The following is a 26,078-nucleotide window of genomic DNA, read 5'->3' on the forward strand; positions in this document are numbered from 1 at the left end:
AGCCTGACATTGCATGTCAGCTACAGGGAGGAAAAGGCTGGGATAGGGTGAGGTCTGGGTTGAGAGGGTCTGGTAGTCTTTCCGAGATACTACTGTTTCCTGGTCCCACTTGTCCCCAGCCTCTCTGGTCAGCCTGATGATAGCAGATGCTGTTAGTCACGTTCAGCCGTCTGTTTCTGCTTTTGCTCTGTAGAGTCAGAGGCAGAGCTGTGGTCACAGGAGGCAGATGGCTGGCCATGAAGTAGTGGGTACTGAATGATAGCAGGGGCAGAGTGACTTCCAGGGCACTGGGCACAGCTTTCAGAATGAGGGCCTTTGCTGCTGGTAGCGCTTTGTGTTCAAGCTAGCAGTATGATGCTCAGGGAGCTTCCGACAGGTGTGCAGCTCAGATCATCACACCCAAAGCTGTTTGTGGTCAGACCAGGGTTTAGACACCTGCCCTGCAAGATGGAATTCAGAACACAATCACCCTGTGAACCTCTAGGTCTCGGCAAGGTCTTTATTCAGGAACAAGCATCCTGCTCCAGGAAAAAGCCAGAGCTCTAGTTCTGAGACAAAATGTTTCTTAATGTATGGCCTGGATTTTGGTGTGCCTCACAATCACCTGCCGGAGGGTCAGATGCTGACTCCCAGCTCCAGCACGGCTCGGGAGCGTCAGGATCTCTGTGGGTAGAAGTCTGTTTTTACCCAGGTTTCCACATGGTTCTAGTGTACAGGAAAGTGGAGACTGCTCTCCATGACCATTCAGCTTGGTTTTCTAGAAACTTCTCCAAACCCCAGGGCTGATCTTCTGAATCTGATTATTTGATCCTAGTCTCAACTTGTATGTCTTTCCTCTCTCCTCCTAGTCCTGGGCATCATGTGTCTTGCTTTGTTTAGCACCATGGGGTATCTGCCTATGCAAGGTATGGAGAGGGAACCAGATGAGAAAGGCAGTCCTGCTCAGTGACAGAGGATGGGAGAAAGAACAAGTCATAGGTGTCTCATGAGGGACTGTGTCCAGCACTGAACCCAAGGCATGGGATAACTCTTCCTCCACAGGGTTTGCAAGTGCTTTTCAGGAGGGGGCTGGAGTTAGGCTTTGGAGGATGAGGGCAATTGTGTTTCCTGAGGCACAGACCACTGCCTCAATCAGCTTATATATATGCTAGTGGTTGCAATTGCTGGGTCAGTTCTGTTTCCAACTCTGTCATCTACATGAACCAATGAGTGTTGCAGTCCAGCCTGATCCTGCCCACCACACACTTGGTCATCATACAAACCAGTGGGAGCAGCAGCCTAGTTGGAGCAACCCATAATAACCCCCACCAGGCCTGCCCCCTGCCCTGGTTCCTGTGCTTGCCAGTATGTACAGTGTACTGGTCCAGTCTGTCGTACATCCCATTCAGCTCTCATATATGTCGATGGGTGTTGAAGCCTAGTTCAACCCAACCAGCCCCACTATCCAGCCCACACATGTGCCTGTGGGTACCATTTTGTCCAGCCATGTGTGCCCCTGTCCTGGTTCTCATGCTCACCAGTGGGAGTGGTGGCCCAAGAGGGAGATGCCCCCTATTCCTCTACTAGGCCTAGTCCCATTCCACCCCTGACCTATGCCAAATGTATGCTGGTGGATGCCATTACCTGGCCTGGGCTGGGCTGCTCCTTATCATGGTTCTTGCACTCACCTGCAGGGACTGTGTCTTGACAGAGGAGTTTCCAAGCTCCTCCATCAGAACCTCTCCCAATGCCAGACCTTGCACACCAGTGGGTCCACAGGCCAGCGCTACTTAGTCCATCTCCTGACTTAGCAGGAGCAATGGCCTTTCTTGACTGGCCTTCAATCCATTCCGGCTGCTACTGTTGGATGTTTCAGCCCAGCCAAGGCTTGTCCACACCCAGACACAGCTCACACATGGCTCATTAAGGGCAGAGACCTAGCCTAGCCCATCTTATACCTACCCTGGTACTCATGTGCACCAGAAGGTGCTGGAGTCTAGCCCAGTCCAGTGTGCCTAGCCCAGTCTACATTTGTGCCGAGGGACGCTGCAGCCATATCCAGATCAGAACGCAGCTCCCACTCTGGGTCCCCACAACTCACCAGCCAGGGTGTCCCCCTAGCTCCCCAACCAAGCCTGTTCCCAGCCATAGATCCCGCACATGCAAGTGGTTGCTCTGACCCAGCTTGGTATAATCCCTCACCTGTCATAATCTTTGCCTTTGGATGCTGTAGCCTGGCCCGACCTGGCCTGTCCCCAGTCCTGACTCTCACTGGCAGGTCCTGGAACCTGACCCTGCTCAGTCTGCTCCCATCACTGGCACGTGCAAACCAGTAGGTGTAACAGCCTAGCCTGGCATGACCTGTGCTCCAGCCTGGTTTCTGCTCTTGCCAGTGAGCTAAGGTTTGCTCAACCCTGCCAGGTCTGCCCCCTTCTTTTTAAAATTCTTTTATTTTTAATTTTTATTTTTGAAGTTTACTGTACAATTCTGTATATTCTGGGTTTCCCCTCCCCCCAATTTCCACCCCCTGATTGATTTTTCCCATAATGCCACAACTCTTCATAAGGAGTTATAATTCCATCAGTCTGCTATTAAGTGTGCCCCGACATTATTGGTACAGACAATGTCAGACAGTCCATCATCCCATTGTCTAGATATGTCCAACACTTTTATTGGGAGTCCATATTTTGTTTGGAAGTAGAGATGCATGTTGCATTGTGTCTTCACATCTGATATGATAGTCTCCATTACTCCACCACTATACATTCTAATTTGCATGATGGGGTCCTTATATTAGAGAGAACATATGGTATTTCTCTTTTTGTGATTGACTTATTTCACTGAGCATAATGGTTTCTAGTTGGGACCATCTAGTTTCAAATTGTATAATTTCATTCTTTTTAATGCTGAATAATATCCCATGGAGTAGATGTACCACAGTTTCTTTAGTCACTCCTCTTTGGGTGGACATCAGGGTTGTTTCCATGTCCTTGCTATTGTAGATTGTGCTGCTGTAAATATAGGATTATAATTCTCCTTCCCATATGCAGTTTAATTTCTTTTGAGTATATTCCTAGGAGTGGGATAGCTGGGTCCCAGTCTGCCCCTTTCTAAAACCAACTCACACATTAGCCAACAACTGGAGCTACTTTACCCACTAGGGGAGTTTGGGCCCAAGTACTTGACCTGTCACCTGCTGCCTCCTAGGATGCGTGTTAACAGAAAATTGAATCAGAAGTAGAGGAGTCAGGGCTTGACCCAGGCTCTCTAGTATGCGGTGCAGGTGCTCCAAATGGCAGATACCATATCACATCGCTGCCCCCTGCCCCAGCCAAGGCCTCAATGTCAACATGCAAGGCCTTGGGAAGCACTCAAGCCAATATCCAGACTATAGCAGGAAGCCATGAAAGAGATGGACTGAGAGTGCTTTGTTGGATGAGCCGTTGGCTTTGTGTGCCAGTGAGAGGCAGTAGAGCCTAGGGTCCTTCTGGTTTGGCTCTTTCTCCACATCAGAGTGCACACTGGTGTGGACATCCTATGCCTTTAGTGTGGTCCCACAGGCTGGCCCGGGGTTCCTGCATGCCTGGCTGTAAATTGGGCAATGGCAGGGGTGGCCTCTCCTTGGTCATGTCACATTGTATTCCCAGAGCAACTATGCCTGACCAAGCCTGGGAGTTGGCAATTGTCTCTAGCTGGCAAGCCCTGCCTTTTCCCCAGGTGGCCTGGAAAACCTCAGAGCTGGGCTCTGCTAAACGAGCCGGATGAGCTAGTTTGGGTCTGTGGCATCTGCCAAGGCCACTTACAACTCCAGGCTGATTGAATGTCGATGTATTTTCTGAGAAGGCCGTAAGCCACTTCCACCTTTGCAAGATTGGAGTGGACTGGATACTCAGGGGCCGGAAGTTGGCACTCTCACTCTCACATAGCTGGGACAGGCAGCGTTTGGGGAGAAAATCTTTCAGGGTGGCTTGGCTTCATGTCTACCCACTCCCTGCCTGCCTCCAAAGTGAAAATCCAGCTGGTTTTTTTCCCCCTGGCCTGTTTCTGAAGCAGTTTCTGGTATTTATAGAGGACTGAACTAAGGGCCAATCAGCTCAGAATGGAAACTTCTGAGCCTGGAGTCTCTGGAACAACTATCTTCTGACTTGTTCGCTCCCTGGAGTTCAGCTAAGGTTTTCTCTGGAATGTGCTCAAAGCTCTGAGAAGTTCAAAGAGGCACAGAAGGGCGAGTCACCAGTGTGACACACTGCCCCTTCCTCTGGTGGCCCTCTCCTCTGTGCTTTGCATAGCTGGTGGCCAGGCTGGAGGGGAAGGTCCCTGGGGCCCGAGGAGTGGCTGAGAGCACCGGAGAACTGTGCCCCCAAGTCCTGTGCCTGCAGTAACGCAACAGCCAGGAACCAGAACCGCTGCTGCTGCTGCTGGTTAGCACCAACCCTCCAGCTGCAAGGAGTAGAGTTTGTAAGCTCTCTGACATTTCCAAAGACTACTGGAATGGGTGAGATATCGACTGACACATTCATTAAATGTCACCACTTTGGTTTTTTCTTCAACGCTCAGTGCTTAAGTTATTCTAGATAAATTACACAGTCACTCAATTTATTCCTTCCATCCCGCTCCTAGCTAGTCCTCACCCCCTCCCAAGCCTTCCCAGCAGCACAGTGGCCTCCTCCCTTTGTTCTGCAGGCTTCCAGTTGTGAGAGAGGACTGGGGCCTTTAGAGATCCAAGTGAAGCATCCTGGCCTGCTGTGTGAGCTCATCAAGGAGCTGCTGCCAGAGGCCCAGCCTGGACATGGCCATCAGAGCAGCCATGTAGGGCTCCCTGAGGGCAGGTGAGCCCTGTAGGGGTAGGCTGCTGAACTCTGGCTGTGATGGATCAATGAGGCTTGGGTAGCTAATGAGCAAGCCAAGTTCATGTGCCTCACGGTTTCACATTTCTGCCGGGCTGGGATGCACATAAGCATGGGGCTGACTTCTGGTGAAGGCTTTGTACTTGATCATAATATGGCAGAGACACAAGCATGTGTGTGTGGAGAGAGAGAGAGAATCAGGCAAGTGCATCTTCTATCAGAAACCCACTCCTGATAACAACCCCACTCCTGTGAAAACTGTACCCACTAATGAGGTCGCAAGCCTTGTAACTTAATCCCCTCTTTCTTCTGAGCAGTTTTCTTTTCTTTTTTTTTTTAAGATTTATTATTTATTTGAAAGTAAGAGTTATATAGAGGGACACACACACACACACACACACACGCCAGTGTCTTCCATCCACTGGTTCACTCCCCAGTTGCCAGGGCTGAACCAGGCTGAAGTCAGGAGCCAGGAGTTTCATCTGGCCATCCCACATGGGTACAGGGGCTTCCACTTTTTCCCAGGCTATTAGCAGAAAACTAGTTAAAAAGTGGAGTAGTTGGGACTCTTATGGAATTCCAGCACTGCAGGCAGCAGCTTTTCCTGCTACTCCATAGTGCTTGCCCTTTTGACATGGGTTTTGGAGGGGCATCGGAGCCACAGCATCTGGAAAAGTTCGAGGGGCCAGGACTTCACCCAGATCTGCTTTCTCTGGGCTCCGAAGTTCGTCAATTGTATTGGCTTCAAAGAGAAGATTCCACCTTCGTTGGACAACTCTGGCAGGAAGGAACATTAAATGCCAAGCAGCCAACTGGAGAAGCCAGTGAATGCCAGGAGGCATGTGAGCAGGCGCTGCCATGCCTGTCCCGTGAGGCAAGTACAGGTGGAGTATTTGGAAAAGCAAATGTTGACAGTGTGAGCAAGACAGGCTCCCACTTTGTTGGCTTCTTTGATGTCATAACGTGCTGTGTGGCATGCTGGGTCACTTCTGGGAGAGGGCGGACCTGGGCATGAGGGGCCAAAGTCCTTGCAATGCTCAGGAGTGCACAGCTCCTCAGTGCTGAGCCACATGTTTGCTTTCCTTGGTGCTCCAGCTTACAGGTTCTCTATCTGGCCAACACAGGCTTGGCAACAAGCTGAAGCCACAGAGTGAAAGTACTATGCATGTTTCAGGAAAGCCGAAGGCGTCTGCCCACACAGGTGCTCAGGTTTTCTCTGGATAGTTCCTGATGTGTCACCACACTTCTCCTAGCCATCTGGAAGAAAGAGCCACCTCAGGGAAAAGTCACAGATGTCTCCATCCCACTCCCACCTCCCTGCAGCACCCATTGACTGAGAGTGAGCAGTACTCAGCTGAGATGCCTGTAGAAGGAGGCCACAGCTTTGCTAAGAGAGCCAGAGAGTGGAGAACTGAGAGGGGCAAGAAAATGGGAGCCAGCCAACCGCCAGTGGGTCTATGGAAGCCCCGTCCCTTGCCTGCCTCTCCAGGGACCACTCCTCCCTGAATTTCCCTTTTCATCCAGTCCAACAGCTCAGCTTTTGCCCAGAGCTGCTATGCCCTCCTGCCTTTATTGAGCTCAGCTTTGCTTTCTGGTTAAGTTACCCCAAGCTTCCCTGTTCTGGCATCACCCCTCCTGGTATGTGGTTGTGGGGTGAATGGCTGGGACTGGGTGATGTGGGGCTCAATGGTGAATAGATCACTAAGTCAACAAGATGGAGACCAATGATCCAGGTCACTGGGTTACATGTGGAGAACAAGATGGCGGCCAACGGAAGGGCCCTGGGCATGAACCAGGGTGGGGATCAAGTTGTTTTAAAGAAAGATTGATTGGCCAGGACTGTTTTGCTCAACTGTCCCTGGCCTATGAGAGGTGGCTTCTGCAGTTATGCTCATGACAATTGGCTCCTAGTTCTCCCCTCCTGGAATTGCTGGACTGAGGCTATTCACTGCTCCATATAAGAGTTTATATTCCCTAAACAAACTGGAACTGCTTGGACGGAACTCCTGTTGCGTCTGTTTGTGCCTCGCATGCTGGGAGGCTGGATGGCGGGCAGCAGGCTCACCACCTCTGACAATGGGGTATTAGAGGAATCTGTGGGGGAGACCCCGCAGGTGTGATGGGAGAACCCCATGATTCCTCAGGTGAGGTGTGGGATCAAGTGAGTGTGCAGGACAGATGGTTCTCAAACAGGCCATGGAGAGGCCTTCTCTCCAAAAGGGTGAGACTAGGTTTTAGGGGTGGGGCACACTTGGGAGTGCACCAGGGAGGACACTTGCATAGATGCTGGGGTTCAGGAATCCCTCTCTAGGATGCCTGGTTTCCTCTGCCTCTTGCATTGCTCCTGCCAAGCTATAGAACATTTTCTATTGAGGTGTCTGTCTGCTTGACCTTGAAGAGTTGTGTTTTATTGGGAGGTGACTTAGCAGCATGCCTCAGCATGGGAGCCCTGGCTGGGGTTCCTTGTGTGCAGCTGTGTGACTCTAGGCAAGTTCCTTGACCTCCCCAAGTTGGAGGGGAAATTGAATGAGATTCTACTCTAAAGCACTGAAAACAGCACCTGGCAGAGAGGACGTACTTGTTGCATGTTAGTTGGAATGTTTATTTGCAGACTCTCAGCCCCAGCACACGGTCTGACACACAAGCTGTTCACTGTGTGCTTGATAAGTGAGTGAATGAGTAACCAGTGTGCTGGACTGCAGTAGGAGAGAGGAGGAGAGCTGCAGGTTGATTGGCAGGTCAGGCCAGGGTGACTGGAGGGAGTAGGGAATGGGATGTTATTGTCTGCTGGATAGAGTTTTGGTTGCTCAAGCAGAAAAACTTCAGGTGGATGTTGGTAGTGGTTATGCAGCAATGTGAATGATACTAACTTGGTACCTAGAAAAGGTTAAAAGGGTACATTTTATAATAGTGTGTGTTTTCCTTCAACTGAAAAGTTCTTTAAAAATTGCTATTTCCTAATTTATTTATTTATTTATTTATTTAGAGAGAAAGACTATCCCATCCTCTGATTCACTGTTCAGCTGAGGTTGGGTCAGGGCTGGAGCCAAGAGCCAGGAACTAAATCCAGCACAGGCGGCAGAACTCAATGACTTGAACCACATCCCCACTGCCTGCATTAGCAGGGAGCTAGAACCTGGAATTGAATCCAGGCACTCAGATATGAAATGGGGCATCTTAATCATCGAGTTAAACACCCACTCTCATATTTTTACCTTCATTGATGAAAAAAGTGAAAGTCAAGAGCAGTGCTGAGGGGAGGACAAACGAGTTGGGGCTTGCAAAAGTGGGGTAATGTGGACTTGTGTGAATTGGGTCATAGTTAAGCACCTTGGATCAGCTTGCTGTGATGAATCGTTTGATGATGAAGTGCTTGATTGATCTGCTTTTGTTCATTAGCACTGGCATCGATTAGTTTTGCTTGGGTATCTCTCCCTTATCATTCACATCACTTTCTTTTTCCCTGACCTCTTACTATTGACAATTTCTAAGAAGCTCCTCTGGAGACACTCCTGGTCTCCTTGCACCTGCTGTGTGGTGTCAGCCTCCTATCTCTACAGCCCCTTTTGATGTGTGGGCCTCTGGGACACTCACACATCACTCTTGGCCTTGCTGTCCAGATTCCCAGTGAATTTTCAGCCATCTGCTCAATATCCCCCACCGTCTCACACTCCATGTTGCCTGAACCTTGCTCCTCCACATTGCTGGTGGCTGTGGGAAGCACACAGCACTTGGCTGCCATGTGTACTGTGTATGGCATTCATGAATCCACCTTCCTTCTCCCTCTCTTTCCAGATCAGCTGAGCATTTTCACCTGTGACCACCTCCCATATGTCCCTGTGCATGGTCTGGGCTCAGCCCAGTCCATGGTCCCTCTTGCATGGCTGCTTCCACAGCCTGCTGCTCCCTTCCCTTCCCATCACTGTTCATGGGATGGATACCATGAAGCAGAGCCAGGGGAAAGCCAGGGAGAAGCTGGTCCAGTTTCTTGTACCAGAGAATCCAGACATCAGGAAAGGGCTCACCTTGGAGCAGGACAAGACACTGTATAAATTGTAAAATCCAGAGGGGCTTCAGGTTGAGTCCTAGCCCAAGAAGCAGAGGAGGGGCAAGGGATGGGTATGATGGTTGGAGAGATGCTCATGGCCAGGCAGGTTTTGCAGGTGCAGCTGAGTGGCAGAATGAGTTGGCAGGAACTAGAAAGAAGCAGAGCTAGAGCATGGTAGTGCTGAGCCACCATGTTCCACAAGGAACAGGCAGAGTTATCAGGCTGAAGTCCTATATGAAGGAGCTTGGCAAACTCCAGGGATTCCCGTTTAGCCCCTGTATCCTGGGACAGACGCCTCCTCCCAAGTACCACACCTCAAAATCCCACTCACCTCTAAAGGACAGATACCACCTCTTTCCAAAGGTTGGTCTTCCTTCCATGGGGGCTGTGTTAGTTTTTCTAGGACTTTTATAGCCTTTGATTCCATGGAATAATCATGTTCTCCTTGGTCTATTGGTTCTCATTGCCATCTTTCTAGACTGAAGGCTTTCTATAGCTTTCAAGACTAAAGGCTTTCAAGAATGAACAGAACACACTGCTTTCCTTTGTCAGTGTCTTGGAATCAGCCACGTATACCTGTCTCCCTTCCTCAGGCCTGATAAGTTCACAGGGGTCTTCCCTGGGACTTGCTAGCTTGGTATTTCCTGCTCTTCCTCTCCTGGACACTTGAACCCTGTATGTCTGGGAAGGAACTCTGGCAATGAACAGGGGAGGGTAGTAACATGTGTTACTTCTTGGTCATGTGACTCTTCCCAGTGACTTTGGGCCTAACCATGTGTGAAATGTTGGCCATTCTGTCACCCTGAGTATCCCTGAATACATGCAAGGAACAAGACCCCATAGTGATGGGACAATCATGAAGGAGAAATAAACCTTCGTGATTTTCAGCCCCTGGCATCTGCGTTTGTCATTGCAGTGTAATACAGTCCATTCAGACTGACTCATTCAGCCTGCTGGTGGGCTCTGGACACAGCGTGGGCTTCAGCAAATGCTGCTGGCTGCCTCGATGGGGAGGCACCAGCCCGGAGGGAGTGGCCTCCTTAGGCAGTGGAGCACCTCTCAGCGCAGCTCACTTCCTTCAGCTGCAGTCATGCAAGAAAGCGATGCTGCCTTCTACTCCCCAATTCACAGTCTGCCTTCTTAGTTAAAAACTGGGCACATGGGGAGGGAGTGAGCAGAGAGGATAGTCTATGAAGCAGAATGTTCATTTCATCTGTTCAAGTCTGTAATTGTATTTTCTCCTGGCTTCACCACGTTTTGGGTATTATGGATGTCAGCAGGGATTGCTTGCCTGGTGGGTGAAGGCACTGTACTGTGCAGAGAGGCTGGGACCCATTTCCCCAGAGATGCTGGGGCATCTGGAGGGACTGTGTGTGCAGCTCAACAGCTGAGGGAGCAGCTGTGTCCCATATATCAAGTGCTGCCCGAGGCAGCGCAGGTGGAGTGAGCCAACGGCAGGTGCACAGGGGGAATGAGCCAATGGCAGGATGCACAGGTAGGTATTCCTCGGGCAGGATGAAAACCACAGGAGCCTTTCAGCTCTCCCTCTGACTGTGCCACAAGGTGGGGAAATAAGCTGACTGCTTACCCTTAGGAACGCAGAGTGACAAGAGATGTGGGCAAGAGACAGAGATTTAATTGAATAAAAACTCTAGGCTGTGACAGGAGTGGGAGACACAAAGCAGTAATTAACAACATAATTGTAAATGAAGATGCAATTCACTAGGTTGGCGCCGCGTGGTGGGAGTGAGGATGGGGTAGAGGGGCATCTTTCAGCCCCGAACCACTGCTAAACAAAGATGGGAGCTTTGTGTGTGTGTGTTTTAACAAAACATCTGTGTGCAAAGGACTCCAGCCGCAGCAAGGTCAGCAAAGCCCACGGCAACCCTGAAGGTTTCTTAATGCCAGAGGAAAGCCAACAAAAGCATCCACGTTGTGTTTCCTTGTGCTCCACATAACTTGTGTTTCCTTTTCTCATCTCTGAGCTGGAGAGACTGGGCCCAGTCACCAGGCTAGTAGGCGTTCAGGATTCATTCGTGCTTCAGACCCAGGACTGTTCCCCGGAGGCACAGATGCAGGGTGGGGAGTGAGGCTCCTGGAGCTAAGAGCCTTCCTGGAGTGGGATAGGGGGAGCGGAGAGAGTGGTTACTGTTGGTCAAGGTGGGGTAGGGTTGGGGGCCACACTTCACTCAGGAAAGCATCTCCAAAGCACACCCTCTCAACAGGCAACGCCCTCCCACAGCTCATACTGATCACGTACCCTCTCCAAAAAGTTACAGTGGGTCATCCTCACTGCCTAAGGGTCTCAAGGTGATGCCTGGGTAGGTACTTTATGAGCTCAATTCTTGGACAGACTCTCATGCTAATTCTTGGGTTCCTGTGACCCAGGCAACTGCACTGTCCCCTTAACGGTGGCAACAGCCGTAGCACCTACTAAATAGATGGAGGGACCAGTCTAGGGTCAAGAGACAAAGTGGTTTCTCACCTTCCAGGAAGAATGCTGTGACCTTAGGTTTTATTTCCCTCATTCTCAAGAACAGAAGGTCTGTCAGTCCCAAGCTATTTGGGGGAGAAAAGCCGTCTTTATATATGAGGCCCCTGGATAGGGCTCAGTACAGGGTGAAGTTTAGATTTCTCTACATTGATTTTTCTAAGTGGTGGAGTTTTGGAACCATAGTAGCCCATGTTAGGGCTAGAAGACAATATCCAAAGCCAGTTTGGCAGAGAAACCTGCCAATCTAACTTGGAATGAAGGTTGCTGTCCCAAGTGGCTGCTCCTCATAGCACACAGTGCATATAAAGAGTAAGACACAAGGTGCATGAGTAACTCTGATGCTCTTGACCTTGGATGGGTAAAAGCACAGGGTCTCCAATGGCCTGATCTCTTGCAAGTTGCACATACAGCTCTGGAGATGGTCCTGTGCAGGTATACATGTTCAAGGGGGACCTTCCCCTTGCATGTGGCACCAGCATTGCTACAGCTGAGGGGCTTAAAGGTCACCATGAAAACAGAATTTTGCCATGACAAGACACGACAGTTCAAGTATATGCTTTTTTTTTTTCTTTTTCTAAAGTCAAGCTGGCTTAAGGTAGAGATCTAAAGGTAACCAAGCCAGACCCCTCATGACCACTGAGACAAACGACACAGAAGTACTTAGGAATTTATAGAACTAAAGCTTAAGATGAATACTGTCTCAAAGTCAGGGGTTGCTAAAACAGGGTGACACTGTCTGGGTCTCTGTCATGAAAACATGTGTCACAGCAAAATGAACTCAAACTCCAACTAGGATGCCAAAACTCCCCATTCAGACGAGAATGTTCTAGTTAAGCATTTCTTTGATCTACCGAGGCGTTTTAAACAGCTGATACTTAGATAGCTCCTGGAATGAGAGTTATGTATAACGCAGAGATCATTCCAGAATGCATGTGCCTCTCTTTCTGCACAGCGAAGGTTATTTTCAAGAAAAAAGATCCAATTTTCAAACAAATGGGGTCGCTCACTGTGGTGCATCAGAAAGCATATGGTGCATCAAGGTTTTTCTTTTTCCCCTCTGGAAGACTCCTTCATAAGGAAAGTCAGTTCCCAGGAGGAATCAGATGTTTCCAACCAATGAGGAAAGACAACAAGACTGGGGAGCAAGAGGCCCTGTAAGTCCACTGTCTGGTGGGCCACAAACACCTTTGGAGATCTTGTGATTTCTGCATGGGACTGGGAGTCCAAGTCTTGGCTTATACCATTGCAGAGAAGAGCTTCGTAGACCAGTCGTCGGCCTTATAAAGGCTCTTCCATCCGTGTGAGTACTCTCGCCCAGTTCTGCACGTGCATACATAGCTCCTCCCACTTCTTTTCTCTAGGGGGCAGAACTTGATGGAGATACACAATTTCAGCAACTTATAGCCACATCCTCCAGCCCCTCCAAAAAAAAAATTGCTATTTTACATTGTATTTTATAGAACCAACTTTTGGGCTCCCTACCCTTTGTTTTGTCTTACTTTCACAGCAGACCCATAAAAAGTGGGAGGAAAAGTCACAGAAGTATCACTTGGGGAGACAGAAAGACTAAGACAGATCTGACCACACGACAAGTACCCCGGGCTCTGGCCTCCACAAGAGCAGTTCAGACTTGAGTGAAGAGACGGCTGCTGAGGTGGCCGTCGCCGCTGTGACTGCACAACACTGCACTTAGACAGGAGGACAGGTGCAAAAGGAACGTCATCACTCAGTCCCATTTGTGTGGCTGGGCCAGGCAGCTCACGGTGTTGGAGGTGGCTTCGGAGACGGGCATGAGCTCTCACTGTCAAAGCTGGCAGCTCGGCCCTGCCACTGCAGAGAGGCGAGAAAGGGGTGGAGGGGAAGGGTTATTGGTGGCCAGAGGGATTTACACTGCAACTTGCAACAGCTTTGCTGGTTAGCCCATGCACTGAATTCACTTCTCCCAGCTTCTCGGCTTCTAAGCTCTCTGGAATTGTGCTGTGAGCCATGCAACAACCAGCTTTGAGCAGCTTCTAGGGTGGAATTCCTGATTGGCAGAGCTAAGACCTACTGCAGGGATAATAAAAGCCCTCTTCCCTCCACAGAGTGAGTGTGTGTCTGTGTTGTGATGAGGAGCTAAGACTGGCCCCCGTGTTGGAGGGTGTCAGCCATATTCCACACTGACAATCGGATTATATTCACAGTGAAGGAGGCAGCAGGCAGAGGGTGCCCTTACTGCCAAGAGCCAGTGATCATGAATTATTAGCCATTTGTCTAGGTCCTGTTATACAGCTGACAACCTGGTATTGCTTTAGTTATGGACTCTCTGCCTCAGTCCCAATGCCGCCTAGGGGCATTCATACACAGGTGGGTGCTTAAGTAGGAAGTGGGGGAGATGGCAGCCCCTCCTCCTTTTTAGGTCTGCCTAACCCCTTTGTCCTCTGCAGCTCTCTCCTTGGCCCTCCTCTGAGTCCTCCATGAAAGTTGCTGATGTCATGAGCATAACAGAGGACCAATGGACCTGTGGCCTGAGCCACCCTACCTGCTCTAAGTGAGTGAGCCAGTCGTTGCTGTGGCAATGTGTCCCAGGCAAGGCTCAAACCTGTGAGTGTTCCCAACACTGTTCCTCACCTGCAAGGTGAGACTGGGCCAATGCTTACTCATTCTTTCACTGTGGAGATGCAGTCTTCTCTTAGCTGCCTACTGGACTGGGCTCCAAAGGGACAGCCGAGGCAGGCAGGGAGATGGTCTCCCTGGACCTCTCTTCTCACGAGCTGTTGAGGTCTCCACATTAGAGGAATGGGGCTAAGTCTGCAGCTATGCATCAGGCACATGTCAGGGGTGAGCAGGGAGGGTACATTCCCCTCATACACAGCCATTTCTAGACAGAGCTACCTAGGGAGCAGACTGTTTGCCATCCAGTGCTACCTATAGAGCAGATGGGAAGCTCATAAAGCCGAAAGGCGACAGACCTACTAAAGAGCTAAAAGCACCCAGCTGTCCCTCTCGGGACCCCACACATCTTGGGCTGGCCCATCTGTAGATCTTTCCAACCAACTGCAGGCCACACAGATCAGGCATCAGCCACCACCAACCCTGTGACCTAGACCTGGGCTATTTCATCATGGTCATGACTAGAGACACAGGCTTGGGAGAGATGTTTCCAGTGAAGCCATCTAGCTCTTGCACAAGAGAAAACAGAAAAAAGTCAAGTGCAGCAAGTGTGGGCAGAGCCAGAGGCAGAACCAGGGCTCCTCTGACCTCCAGCACAGTCCAGCGCTCCTTTCCATTCCATCCCACCGCTGTCCCAGCATGGGCCACGCCATGGGAAGAAGGAGACACACAATGTAACAAGGAACCTAACCTCTTTGGGGTCCACTCCAGGTACTTACTCCTAACTCCGGGTGGCAGTCCCTCTGCTGGCAGCCTCCACGTGAGTGAACTCACAACCGAGGGGTTCCCTGGTGAAATATTTTAGATCAATACATGCCTGATTGGCGAGCCCAAGCTGTGACTTCAGAAGGCAACATGGGACGACCACGGATGAGCTCATGGAATAGATCTGCATTTTAGGAATTCTATGTCTCTTGTGACAATCTGTGATGTCCACAAAAGGGACATGGTAATTACTGGTTTGGCCCCTGGGTAAAAAGCATGCCACTTAGACAACCTGATGGATGGGCCCAGTCAGAGCAGGAGGGAAATGTAAAATGACTGCACACAGCATTTATCTGTCTTTACATAACAGTTACTAAGAGGAGTCCCACAGAGCATGGCAGTTTATCCGGAACAAATGGACCAGGAGCGCTGCGGCTCCTCAGCTCGCCCCTAATAAACAAAGGAAGGAGATGAGGCTCACGGGCTACGGGCCACGGAGAGGTGAATGATTCCAGGGGGTGAGTTGAGCAGGGTGATTCTGCACATCCTGGGCACGCAGCAAGCTGATTGCTCCCCAGGGGCTGTATTCCCAGAGGTTCTTTGTTGCTCTGAAATGGGTCACGTTCCCACAGAGATCTAAAATCCCTGGCGGGTGACCTGAACTCTGCCTGGTGACAGCGATGACAACGTGGCTCTGGGCAGGAGAACTGAGAGGGAAGGGGTGGGGGTGGGGGAGCAGCTGCTGGCACTGGAGCTAGGGAGGGGCACCCGGGAGGGCTTCAGGAAAGAATCCCAGCCAAGGAGGGGAGGGCTGGTGGGCGGGGATGTCTTCTCAGTTAATTTACTTCCTTCAAACTGATTTTTTAAACTGCAAACAGGCAAGCAGGCATGGTGCCCTCTGTTCTCATTAATAAAAAAAAGAAACGATCACAGCACTTGAAACTCCACAAAGAAAGGCACAAGAGAAAGACAGTGCTTTCCAGATCTGGTGCCATTTATCTTGCCTGGGAGCTGAGGAGGAAGGTTTTTTTAATGTATTGAACAAATGGGCAATTCAAATTACAGGAGCCAGGCCCTTGCTCACTGTCTAGTACAGAACTAGAGAAGGCTGAGCCGTGAGGATGACCGGGCAGGGAGGCCTTCTCACGTTCATGTACAACACCTCTCACGGTGCCACAAAGTGGAAATTAATCCTATTAGTTGAGTGAGGGTTCGGATGCATTCTCATAAAGGTATGTAAGCTGCGTGTGCTAATGGCGCTGGTAACAAAACAGTGGCTGATAACAATCTCATACAAAGCAGTGCTGTCGACATCCTAAGTTGCCAAGACGAATGACATTTTCAGCTTCTTCACATGGACCAGCCATCGGCTGAGCCGCAGAGCGCATGGCGGAGACAAGCCTGGAAGCTGAGTGTGGAAGGTCAGTGGAAAAAGTAAACAAACATGAAGCCATCTCTTCTCTTCTTGTTTTGTCACATACCGCTATTTTTTCCCCTTTACTGCCTTATCAAATATTCATTTTCAAGGACTTGATATGCTACTTCGTCTTTTTCTTTTGTCGTCTGGACTAGTGAGTCAGACTACTCAAAGAAACAGGACTGGGGATTCATGATGTGCCTTAATTGGGTCGTATTCATCTTGAAGAAGGGCCCCATGGTACCCTGCACCTTGGTTCCAGTAGCTGCTTTGCGACTGGTTTCCTGCTTGCCACGGGCAGCCACAGTGCAAGATGTGGTCTCATGGGCTCAGCAGCCCCAGAAAAGCAGAGATGTGAGGGGCCTGTCTCCTCATTTTACCAATCAAGGGACCAAAGACTAGAGCTGGGGCAGGGGGTGGGGACACACCCTGGTATAACGGGCAAGGCAACCTGCAACACCAGCATCTCCTGATTTGTGTCCCGGCTGTTCCACTTCTGATCTAGTTCCGTGCTCATGACCCGGAAAAAGCAGCAGAACATGGCTGACATGTTTGTGCTCCTATAGCCATGTGGAAGATTTGGAGGAAGCTCCTGGCTCCTAGCTTTGGCTTGGCAGAACCCTGGCTATTGAGGTCATGTATTGTTGTGAATCAGCAGATAGAAGATCTCTCTCCATCTCTGTAAGTCTGCCTTTTAAGTAAATAGGTACAAGAAAAAAGACCAGAGCCAGGCAGTGAGTTACCAGGGATCCCCAGCCCACCAGAGATCCCTACTTTGAAGCATCTTGAAAGGCGAACAGGGCAGCAGCTGCCCTGGGCTCTGGTTGAGGCAACATTGCACGTAGTGAGGTACCAGATGTCACGTCCACGTGGACTGGGGAATCTGTGCAGTGGGCAAGGGTGGTAAGGGTGGAAGTTCCCACAGGGGAACCCAGGACCAGCCTTCCTTGTTAAAGCTCCCCAAGGGCAGGGACCCTGCGTCAGTGCCTTATTCCTTGACGCCAACCCAAAGGCCCTGGGGCAGGAGCTCACAAATCACACCCAGGAAGGTGAACACAGCAGCTTGGCTCCCCAAAAGCCATGATCCCCACACCTCCAATCCTCTCCCATTGCTACAAGCAGGTTCACCCACCCTGAGAGGGCAGGGAGCCAGCAGCTCCTTCAGGATCTGTCCTGGGGTTGGGGAATCCTGTCTTCAAGGTGACTGCATTGAAGCTGTGGGGCCAAGTGCAAGAAGGGACAGCGCTTTAGATGGGCATGAGTGGGATCCCCACTCACACTGCTCTCCGGACTCGCAGGGCATGGAGCCTGTGAGGGTGGGCGAGTGATCTCTCAGCTTTGCAGGATATGGCCCCAGGGTCTGACATCCTGAAAAGGATGCTTAGGGCTCATTCCCAAGCCAAGGAAGGAAAAGCAGGCCTGGGGGACCCCTGAGCCGGCAGATCAGAGGCTCTGAAGTTGGCAGGGTACAGGGAGGGGATGGGTGCAGGCTGCAAGTGTCCCTGACAGGGGCCTGTCCCTTGCTGCTGAGGGAGAAGTGACAGATTCCAGACATGAGCCAGCCAGGATGCTCAAAGCTGGAACCAAGTGCAGGACTTCCAGCCCAGTGATTGTTCTCTCTCTCCTCTGCTAAGGGGGTTTAGCCACAAAGCGAGACATCTCGGGGCCACAGAGAGAAATCTGTTCCTTCGTGATCTCCCTCTAAGCAGTGAGAACTGCCAAGTGATGGCCTGTCTTGGGTCTCAGGGGACTTCCTGTTCCGGCAGGAGCAGAATTTCTCGCCAGCTTCTACTCTTATGGCCTGGGCCCAAGAGCTTTGTGAAAGCTTTTTGGGGCCCACGGGACAGACTCCCTGCAAGCTCTAGTTTTCCAATGAGAATTTAAAATTGCCTGGCCTTGCTGCTTCCTGTCAGCAGCCTTTGCACTCCCCCTCCTTCTCCTCTTGCGTTTGTGCCTGTGATGCAGTGCATGAGAAGCACCTGGGACCCACGTCCCCCCCGACCCCTCCACCCCACTGAAGGCCAAGGGTCTCGCAGCCGCCAACTGCCATTCTCCAGCCCACACCACCATGCAGCAAGCATGCCAAGGACCAGGCAACCTCACCCACCTCTTTGAAGGATTTCTTTACCTCCACCAGGGAGTGCCAGTGTGCAATGGGCTTGCGTGGGTACGCCAGCATCTCGTTCCAGTGGTCTCTGCCCAGACCTTCAGCACTAATGCCCACGCGGCAGACTCCTATGATCTCATTGTGGCCCACTCTGAGGGAGAAAACAAAACCATTGTATTGGCTATCACCTGTGCCTTCATCCAGGCGAGGCCATGCATGGAGAGAAATTGTGCTAACTCGCTGGGCCAAGTCCCACGGGTGAAATCAAGCTGCTCTAGGCGCCTTAGCCCCCAGCAGCCAGGCTGTGATGAGTTTATCCAAGGGGAGCCTCAATCAGCACTCAAGTCTGCTCCTCAAGCACCTGTGCAGACAGCCCTGCCTGAGGCTTTGTTGCATTCTCCTCTCTCGCTCTCGCTCTCGCTCTGCTGTATGGACAGCTGCAAAGAACCTGCCCTGAGGGTTGACTGCTTGCAAAGTGTTTTAGAGCCAGTCTTGATGAAGACCGCAGGATGAGTAGAAGAAAAATACATCTCAGGTGGGACGCACGCTGGGCCCAGGGGATGGGAGGCCTTGAGAGACAAGGGTGGGGGAAGCCTGGACCCCAGCAGCCATTGATGGTTCTTGAGTAGGGCAAGCTCAGAGAGCAAGTGGGTCTTCACTCTGCCAGTGGGTTGCATAGCAGTCCCAGAGAAAGGGTGGCAAAAGTAGCAGGAATAGAGAGGGTGAAAAGTCATTTTAGAAAACGTGCTGGGGGCCTGGCACAATGACTCAATTGGCTAATCGCTCCCCTTATAAGTTTTGGGGTTTAATGTGGGTGCTGTTTTGTGTCCCGGCTGCTCCACTCCCCATCCAGCTCCCTACTTGTGCCTATAAAGCAGTGGAGGAGAGCCCTTGGGACCCTGCACCTGGGAGGGAGACCCAGAGGAGGCGCCTGGTTCCTGGGCTTGGATTGACTCAGCTCTGGCCATTGCAGCCACTTGGGGAGTAAACCAGTGGACAGAATATCTTTCTCTGTGTGTCTCCTCTCTGTAAATCTACCTTTCAAATAATAAATGAATGAATGAATAAGAAAGAAGATGGAGGAGGAGGAGGGGAGGGGGAGTTGCTGGGAGTCAGTGAAAGAAGGGGAACAGTAAGGGCTTGATTGGGGTGGGGCAGGAGCAAGGGGTTAAAAGGTGGACCCATCCCTGATGGAAACAGGCCAGTAGGGAAGGAAGGCTTATGCCCCTTGCCAAGGTGAAACCCATGCCTTTCGTCAACTTCCTGGACTTGGCTTTGGAGGACATGGGTTTGAGGTCAATAAGATGTGTGAGCCCTGAACTGCAAGGTGCAAGGTTAGGGAGCCCTAAGGGAGTGGGGATGATGAGCGTCGGGGACAAGTATCCCTTGCGTGGAAGATGTACACACCGGTCATAGTCCATCACGGAGATGAGCAGGCTGACTTGATCCATGTTTTCTGGGGGAATGTCAAAAATGATGGCCTCGTTATAGACGGGATTGAGCGTGTTCTTCTTAATGGTGGTTTTTTTCTTCTTCAGTCTCCGTCCGTCACAAAGCAGGGACACTTTGACGTATGGATCTGGGCGGAGGGAAGGGAGCAAGTTAAACAGATGTCCTCAGATTCCATCTGCAGCTGCAGGCCTGCAACCCCACACCCACTGCTGCTCCACAGCCGGATTCAGCAGGTTGTTAACATAATTAAATCACCTTGTACTTATGTAGCACACCTGTCTCGAAGGACGCCCTGTGCTTGATAAACAGTCTTTAGCTGCCTCTGTTTTCTTGGGAGAGAGCCTGATGGATTTTTGCTAAGAGGAAAACTGGCCCCAAATCACAGGGGACACCTGCTCACAGGTATGCCGTTTTCATGATCCTAAGCCTCCATCCCACTGTGGCTGGCTTGGCCCCAAAGGGTAGTGGAGCTCAACAAGGATGCTCAATTTCTTTCCTCTAAGTAGCGCCTTCTCTTCCCAAGAGGATGCTGCCAGCATTGTTAACCAGAGGAGAAGGGGCATAAAAATAGAACTCGACAATGCCCAGGGAGTAGCAATGTGTGTCAGAGTGAAAGTGAGCAGCAGTAATCACCATGCCTACCTACCCATTGTTGCCACAATCTCATTTCCACTCGGGGTGTTCAGGGGTGGGTGGTCCTGCTTCGCTGGCAGCCATTTCCTGTCCACTTCCCAGCAGGGGTGGAGGGAGCTGTGGCCAGAGGAGTGAGCGAGGCGGTCCCTGAGGCTCAGGGCAGCTGGCTGACATTTCATTTCTCAGTGGGGTCTTGGAGTTCTTCCCATCCTGTCCTGAGGTGCCTTTTTACTGAACCTCCACATGGCTCCCAACCTCCTCTCTCCTTCAGTTCTTGGAATGAGTCTTTCCCAGTTGTCTTTCTACCCTGGAATTTTCTGCTCACCTAGATGAAGTGACACCTATTATATCTCAGGGCACAGGTGTCTTGGTCACCGTCATCATTGTTATTTAGATGTTACAGCTCAGGAAAGGAGAGCGTAGGTAATAATAGCTTTGGGGATGCTGATGTACAGAGCCATCTTCGTGCGCAGGAGCCAGGGCTCATAGGAACCTGTCAGAGTTGCTGGCCCAGGCAGCTGCTCCCCCAGCTCCACGAGTCACAGACGCATGCTTCTCTCTCCTGGACATCAGAGCACCTGCTAGTTCCCTCTGACAAGTACGGTAGAAGCTACAGAAACTGCGACACCTGGCCAGAAGCACTGAGCCTCGAAGACACGTCTACAGACACCTCAAGTGGCCTGATTAACCAGCATGACAGCAGTGACTACCTCTCAGCTATGGCGACACTTGGGTTTATGGGGGAACTGGGGAGCTCACGAAGCGCTGCATTAACCTGCTGTCTCCTATGACCACTTTGCTGGGGCCCGGTGTCAGGGAGCTTTTCAGAACAAAACAGCTCCTGAGAAAGAGTGGGGAGAGAGCTTTTGGGTTCTCAGGAGCTGCTTTGCCCATGGATACACCCCAATATACCCCAGCATGCTGCTTAGTTCACTCAGGTGGCAAGGGCTAGCCCTGAGACTTGTCATTAACAGGACAGCTTCTAAGCCCCCAAGGGTGCACGAAGCTGCAGAAGTGTCTGTCTTCAGGCTTGAGGGTCATTTTCCTATTTTACCTATTTCCAGGACTGCCACCTGAAGCACCTTTCCAGATCACAAAGCTTGGGAAAATAGAAGCATGCCTGCTGGTGCCACGGGCCACTGGGCAAAGGCCTTGGCGTTCTTCTCTACCTCCGTTCACCTTCTATGACACATCCAAGTTGTAGAACCCTCTGGTTACCTCCCCCTTGTAGGAACAAATGTTCCCACCAGTGGCCATGACTGTCCCCTGAGGTTCTCTGGGGGCAGAGGTCGATGGTGTCCAATGAAATGCTGGCTCCATGAAGTCCTTGGGTCGTTTCCATTCTGTGATACTCTGGTGGCCAAGATACAAGCACCAAGACAAGCAGTGTATTTCAGACTCTTTGTCATAGGAATCAGAAATTAGTATATGCCAGGCATTGGGCTTAGAGATGGACCTGCATCAGGTTTCTTGAACTTTACATCAACCCTAAAACAATTATCACATCTCCATTTTACAGATAGGAAAACTGAAGCTTAAAGGGATTAAGGAAATTGCTCAAGATTTGGACCCAGGTCTGTGTGACTTGGAGTGTTCGTTTTTGAGCACCCAATTCAAAGCAGTACAGACCAGCTGTGGCAGAGATGGGTGGGCTGGCTTACTCTTTGTGCCTCTGCAGTGTAGCCTCTTGCTATTGTGCTGTGTGACTTTTATATTTATGCTTCTGGCAGGTAGGTTTAGGGAACTGATTTAAAACTAGTTTAGCTCAAGAAGAATAGAGATTTTTAGAGGTCAAGGCCATGCAAGAACAGGTGGTTCATTAGCTCTATGTATTCCTCAGTTTATTCCAACATCAAACTAGCCAGAGCTGAAAGTACTCTCTCACTTATCCTCAAAAAATAGGAGATCTTGGGTTGGCACTGTGGTGCAGTGGGTAAGGCTGCTGCCTACAACTCTGGCATCCCATGTGGGCACTGGGTTAGTGTCCTGGCTGCTCCATTTCTAATCCAGTATTGCTGCTAATGGCCTGGGAAAAGCAGTGGAAGATGGCCCATCTCTGCCACCCATCTGAGAGACCTGGATGAAGCACCTGGCTCTTGACTTATGCTTTGCTCAGCCCTGGACTCTGCAGCTATTTGGGGAATGAGAAAGTGGATGGAAGATTCTCTCTAATTCTTTCAACTAAGTAAATAGATCTTAAACAAATAACAACAGTAGCTGTAGTTTGAGAAGCCCGTGGTGTGTGCATCTTATTCTGTGTAACCCTGAGCCAGCTTCCTCAGACTCTCCATTCATTGACTCAGCCATTCAGTTCATCAAAAGCTCATGTTCTACATGCTGTTGCAGACACTTGCAAAGGGGAACACACTAAACACAGAGCTGCAATGCAGTTAGGACCCCCTGCATTTCCAGAATCCAGCTGAGAGGTAGTACCAGGTTCCAAACCTGGGTAGCAAAGGAGGGGATGTTAGAACTTGGTATGAAAGCAGTCTCACAGCCCGAACAGTGGCCTGTGCAGTGACCTCTCTGGCCTCACCATGAGCTCTCTTCTCCAGCACATCTATTCAGTGACACCAGGGCAAACACTGTGGGGACTCGGGCAGCGAAATCCCATTTCCCTCTGCAGCCTGGAGAGGCCTCAGTGAATTTCCATCCCTGCTACAAGCTTATTTTGAAATGAAAACAAATTCAACTTGGCTGCATTCTGGGAGAAGCAGGCTTGTTGCTGTCTAAGCACTTTCTAGCGTTTAGGCTGGGACAGGTCTGTTGAACTCTTGGCCACCCCCTGCTGCATTCCGGGAAGCTTCAGGGGGAGGACTGTGAGAGTGACACTCTTGGTGTGTGTGTGTGTGTGTGTGTGTGTGTGTGTGTGTGTTGACACCACAAAAGGTTGGGGACCAGCAATATGTTCTAGACTCTTGATCACAGGAATCATCAGCATGCAACAAATGTCCATGCCTTTGGGGTTCCCCACTGCCTTCCATTCCTCTCCATTGCACTGGGTTGCACCTGGGCCCAGGGGTTTGCAGCTGCAGCCTCGTCTCTTTCTGGTAACTGTGGTTATATCAGAGTCAGCCAGCGGATGAATAATTCATGAATACAAAGCAAGTGTAAGGGAAATCTTCAATACATTTGTATTTCCAGCCCAGTTCAGAGGTACCTCCTGCGTGGCTTCTGGGTGGTAACCACGGTCATCAGAAGGCCTTTCGGGCAGGGGTCTTGGGAGCCAGAGCCAGCCTCTCAGTCTTTGTCCAGACCACTCTGCACCCATCAGGGCAGGGCAGGAGGCAGTGCAGACCCGAGCTCTCAAGCCAGGGCTTTGTTATTTTGAGCTTACTTTGATTTAAATTTATTTGAGGAGGAAAGGAGGCAGAAAGAGAGCATTCACTGATGCACTTCCAAGTGCCCACAATGGCCCAGGAAAGCCAGGAGCCGGGAACTCAATCCAGGTCTCCCAAGTGAGGGACAGAGATCATCACTTGGCAGGGCATGCACTGCCAGCAGCAGAGCTGGGTAGCAAACCCAGGTATTCTTATATGGTAAATGGCGGGTATCACCAAACTGCCAGGCCAAATGCCTGCCCCCTGGATTATTCCCCAGTTCTTACACCGACTTGCTGGGCTGTTGCAGAGGGATGGAAGCTCACGCCCATAAGATGCTGCAGATACACCTGTGCTAGCTTTGCCTCTGGTGTGGGAAAGCAGGACTGCACCAGTTCTTCTCAGCAGCTCCTTCGGTGCCAAGGAGGAGGCCAGGAGCTCTGCAAGAGAAACTCCAACAGCAGTGATCTCTGCTTTGAGAAGATCATTGTCCTTTGAACCAAGATCCAGGGCTGCCGCTCCAGGCCCGTGTGCATCTGCAGGTATCTATGCTCCAATTCCTGGGAGTCCTGCTGCCAGTCTTGGGACCCCACAGGCACTCAAAAAATTGTCCTTGGGCTTTTTGTTTCTCCTGTAGCCTGCCTTCTGATTGCCTCTTTCCTCTAAGAAAATGAACAAGAACACAAACCGGTCCCTACTGAGTGCTTCTTATAGTACAGTGAAGCACAGAGATCAACATTTCCATGGGGCGATTTGTGCATTGGGCGTGCAACCCAAGCAAGGGATTATCATGTCTGCTTTTCATATTCAGCAGCTGAGGTGTCTACACAATGGGAAGATGGCAGGGGTGGTGCCCAGGCTTTCTGCCTCTACCCTCTGCTGATGTTCATTTGGGAGACACTGGCAGTTCTTTGCCCTTCTCATCAAACACCCTTCAGCCTCATAAGGTTTATTCTATAGGGAGGGTCAGGGAGGTACCTGAGTAGCCTGTGATGTCCATGGCCTTCAGATTCCGACACTTGATCACTGTGAGTGTGAGCCTGCCGGCCGTGGGCAGGTAGCACAGAGAGAACATGATCTCTCCCAGGTCCACGCTTTCCTGTAAAGAAGTAAATGAGAGGGCAGGTGAGGGAGCGATGTGCAGGCCTCTCTCTCTGTGCAGTAGCAACAGCAGCTGTGGGAACTTGGGAGGAGATTCTCAGAGACTCATTGCCATGTAGGTAAGGAAGACCCTGGAGAAGCCACTGTGCTGGGTGTACTTGGGGAGAATAGGCCAAGATCACAGTATGGCCCCCACGGCAGAATCTGTCTCCTTCATGGACACTCCCTGGTCCATGCAGCACAATGGGTACCACTCACGACAGCCTTCATCCACCACCTGTCCCTGGGAGCCCAGGCCTGTTCCCAAGTTCACTGAGCCCCCAGGCTGCCCTCTGCCTGCCCAGGCATGTGTGTAGTCCTGGACAAGACCCAGGCTGCAAACCACAAAAGATCCCTTGCCAGCCAATCTGTAGTTATTTCCTGCTTCTGTCCTTCAGCCCAGTGGCTCTGTCCCAGAACACACCCAGCAGTCTTGATGGGGGAGCACGAGGGATTGATGCCACCTTTGCCATCAGGTCATGGAGCCACAGGATTCACTTCCTTCAAAAACAAACACAGCAGGGGCCACGCCCTCTGCCAGCCCTCCTGCCCCTAAGAAGCACCGGGAGCAAACTTCCTTGGGAGTGCCTAAGACAAAAGCTTTCAGGTGTAACTGTCTTCCTAGAGACGGTTGGCATGTTTAATCATTGCTGTATTAAGTAGCGCGTTGCCAGAGTGCTTCCTCTTCCTGCTCCCCATGAGGAAAAGAGGAGGGGCACTGTCATTGCTCATTCTGTCTTACAGGTGTGACGTTCTCTGGGCTCCCCAACACTGAGATGTCTTCCCCCTTAGGCCTCGCTGGGCCAGGTTGGAGATGAGGGGTTGGGTGATTCTGACTTGAGATGGACCGTCTATTTATTTGTTCATTCATTCGCCAAATATTTACTAAGCACTTGCTATGAACAAGGTGTTGAAATTGGTGCTGGGCAGGTAAGTAGGAGCAAAATAGACAAAAATCCCTGCCTCAGTGGAGATGTCACTTTATAGGGTCAAGGATGAGAGAGGTGAATTGACGCATAGTATAGTCCAAAGCATCAAAAAGAAAGGAAGCAGAGAAGGGGCACATCAAACATGAGGGAAGCTACTGCAGCTGGATTTTCAGATAGGGAAGGCCTCCCCGAGGTGATGACTTCTCAGAGAGAAAGAGGGGGCTACTGCAAACATTCCTTCAATCTAGTCCTCCCCACTGCCTTCCAGAGCATTCAGTCCCAATGTTCTGCTTCAGGTGGCGCTGAGCCCACCCATTGCACCTCCCTGTCTCCCACCTCATCCCAGTCAAATCCA

The 26,078-nt window shown here is 50.8% G+C and overlaps 1 protein-coding gene across 1 annotated transcript in view; it reads right to left on the reverse strand.

The window, feature by feature from the left end:
- Positions 1-12,868: 12,868 nt before the first annotated feature.
- The window catches only part of SYT6 (synaptotagmin 6), a 54,764-nt gene continuing 41,554 nt past the window's right edge, over positions 12,869-26,078 (reverse strand). The window contains exons 4-7 of the mRNA XM_004581899.3: positions 24,633-24,753; positions 19,657-19,828; positions 18,250-18,400; positions 12,869-13,198 (exon numbers count right to left, since the gene is read on the reverse strand). Of these exons, the coding sequence (XP_004581956.2) occupies positions 13,127-13,198; positions 18,250-18,400; positions 19,657-19,828; positions 24,633-24,753 (516 nt within the window). The 3' untranslated portion in view covers positions 12,869-13,126. The remainder of the gene's footprint in view (positions 13,199-18,249; positions 18,401-19,656; positions 19,829-24,632; positions 24,754-26,078) is intronic.

The sequence above is a fragment of the Ochotona princeps genome, chromosome 2 (assembly GCF_030435755.1).
Source record: "Ochotona princeps isolate mOchPri1 chromosome 2, mOchPri1.hap1, whole genome shotgun sequence".
NCBI lineage: Eukaryota > Metazoa > Chordata > Mammalia > Lagomorpha > Ochotonidae > Ochotona > Ochotona princeps.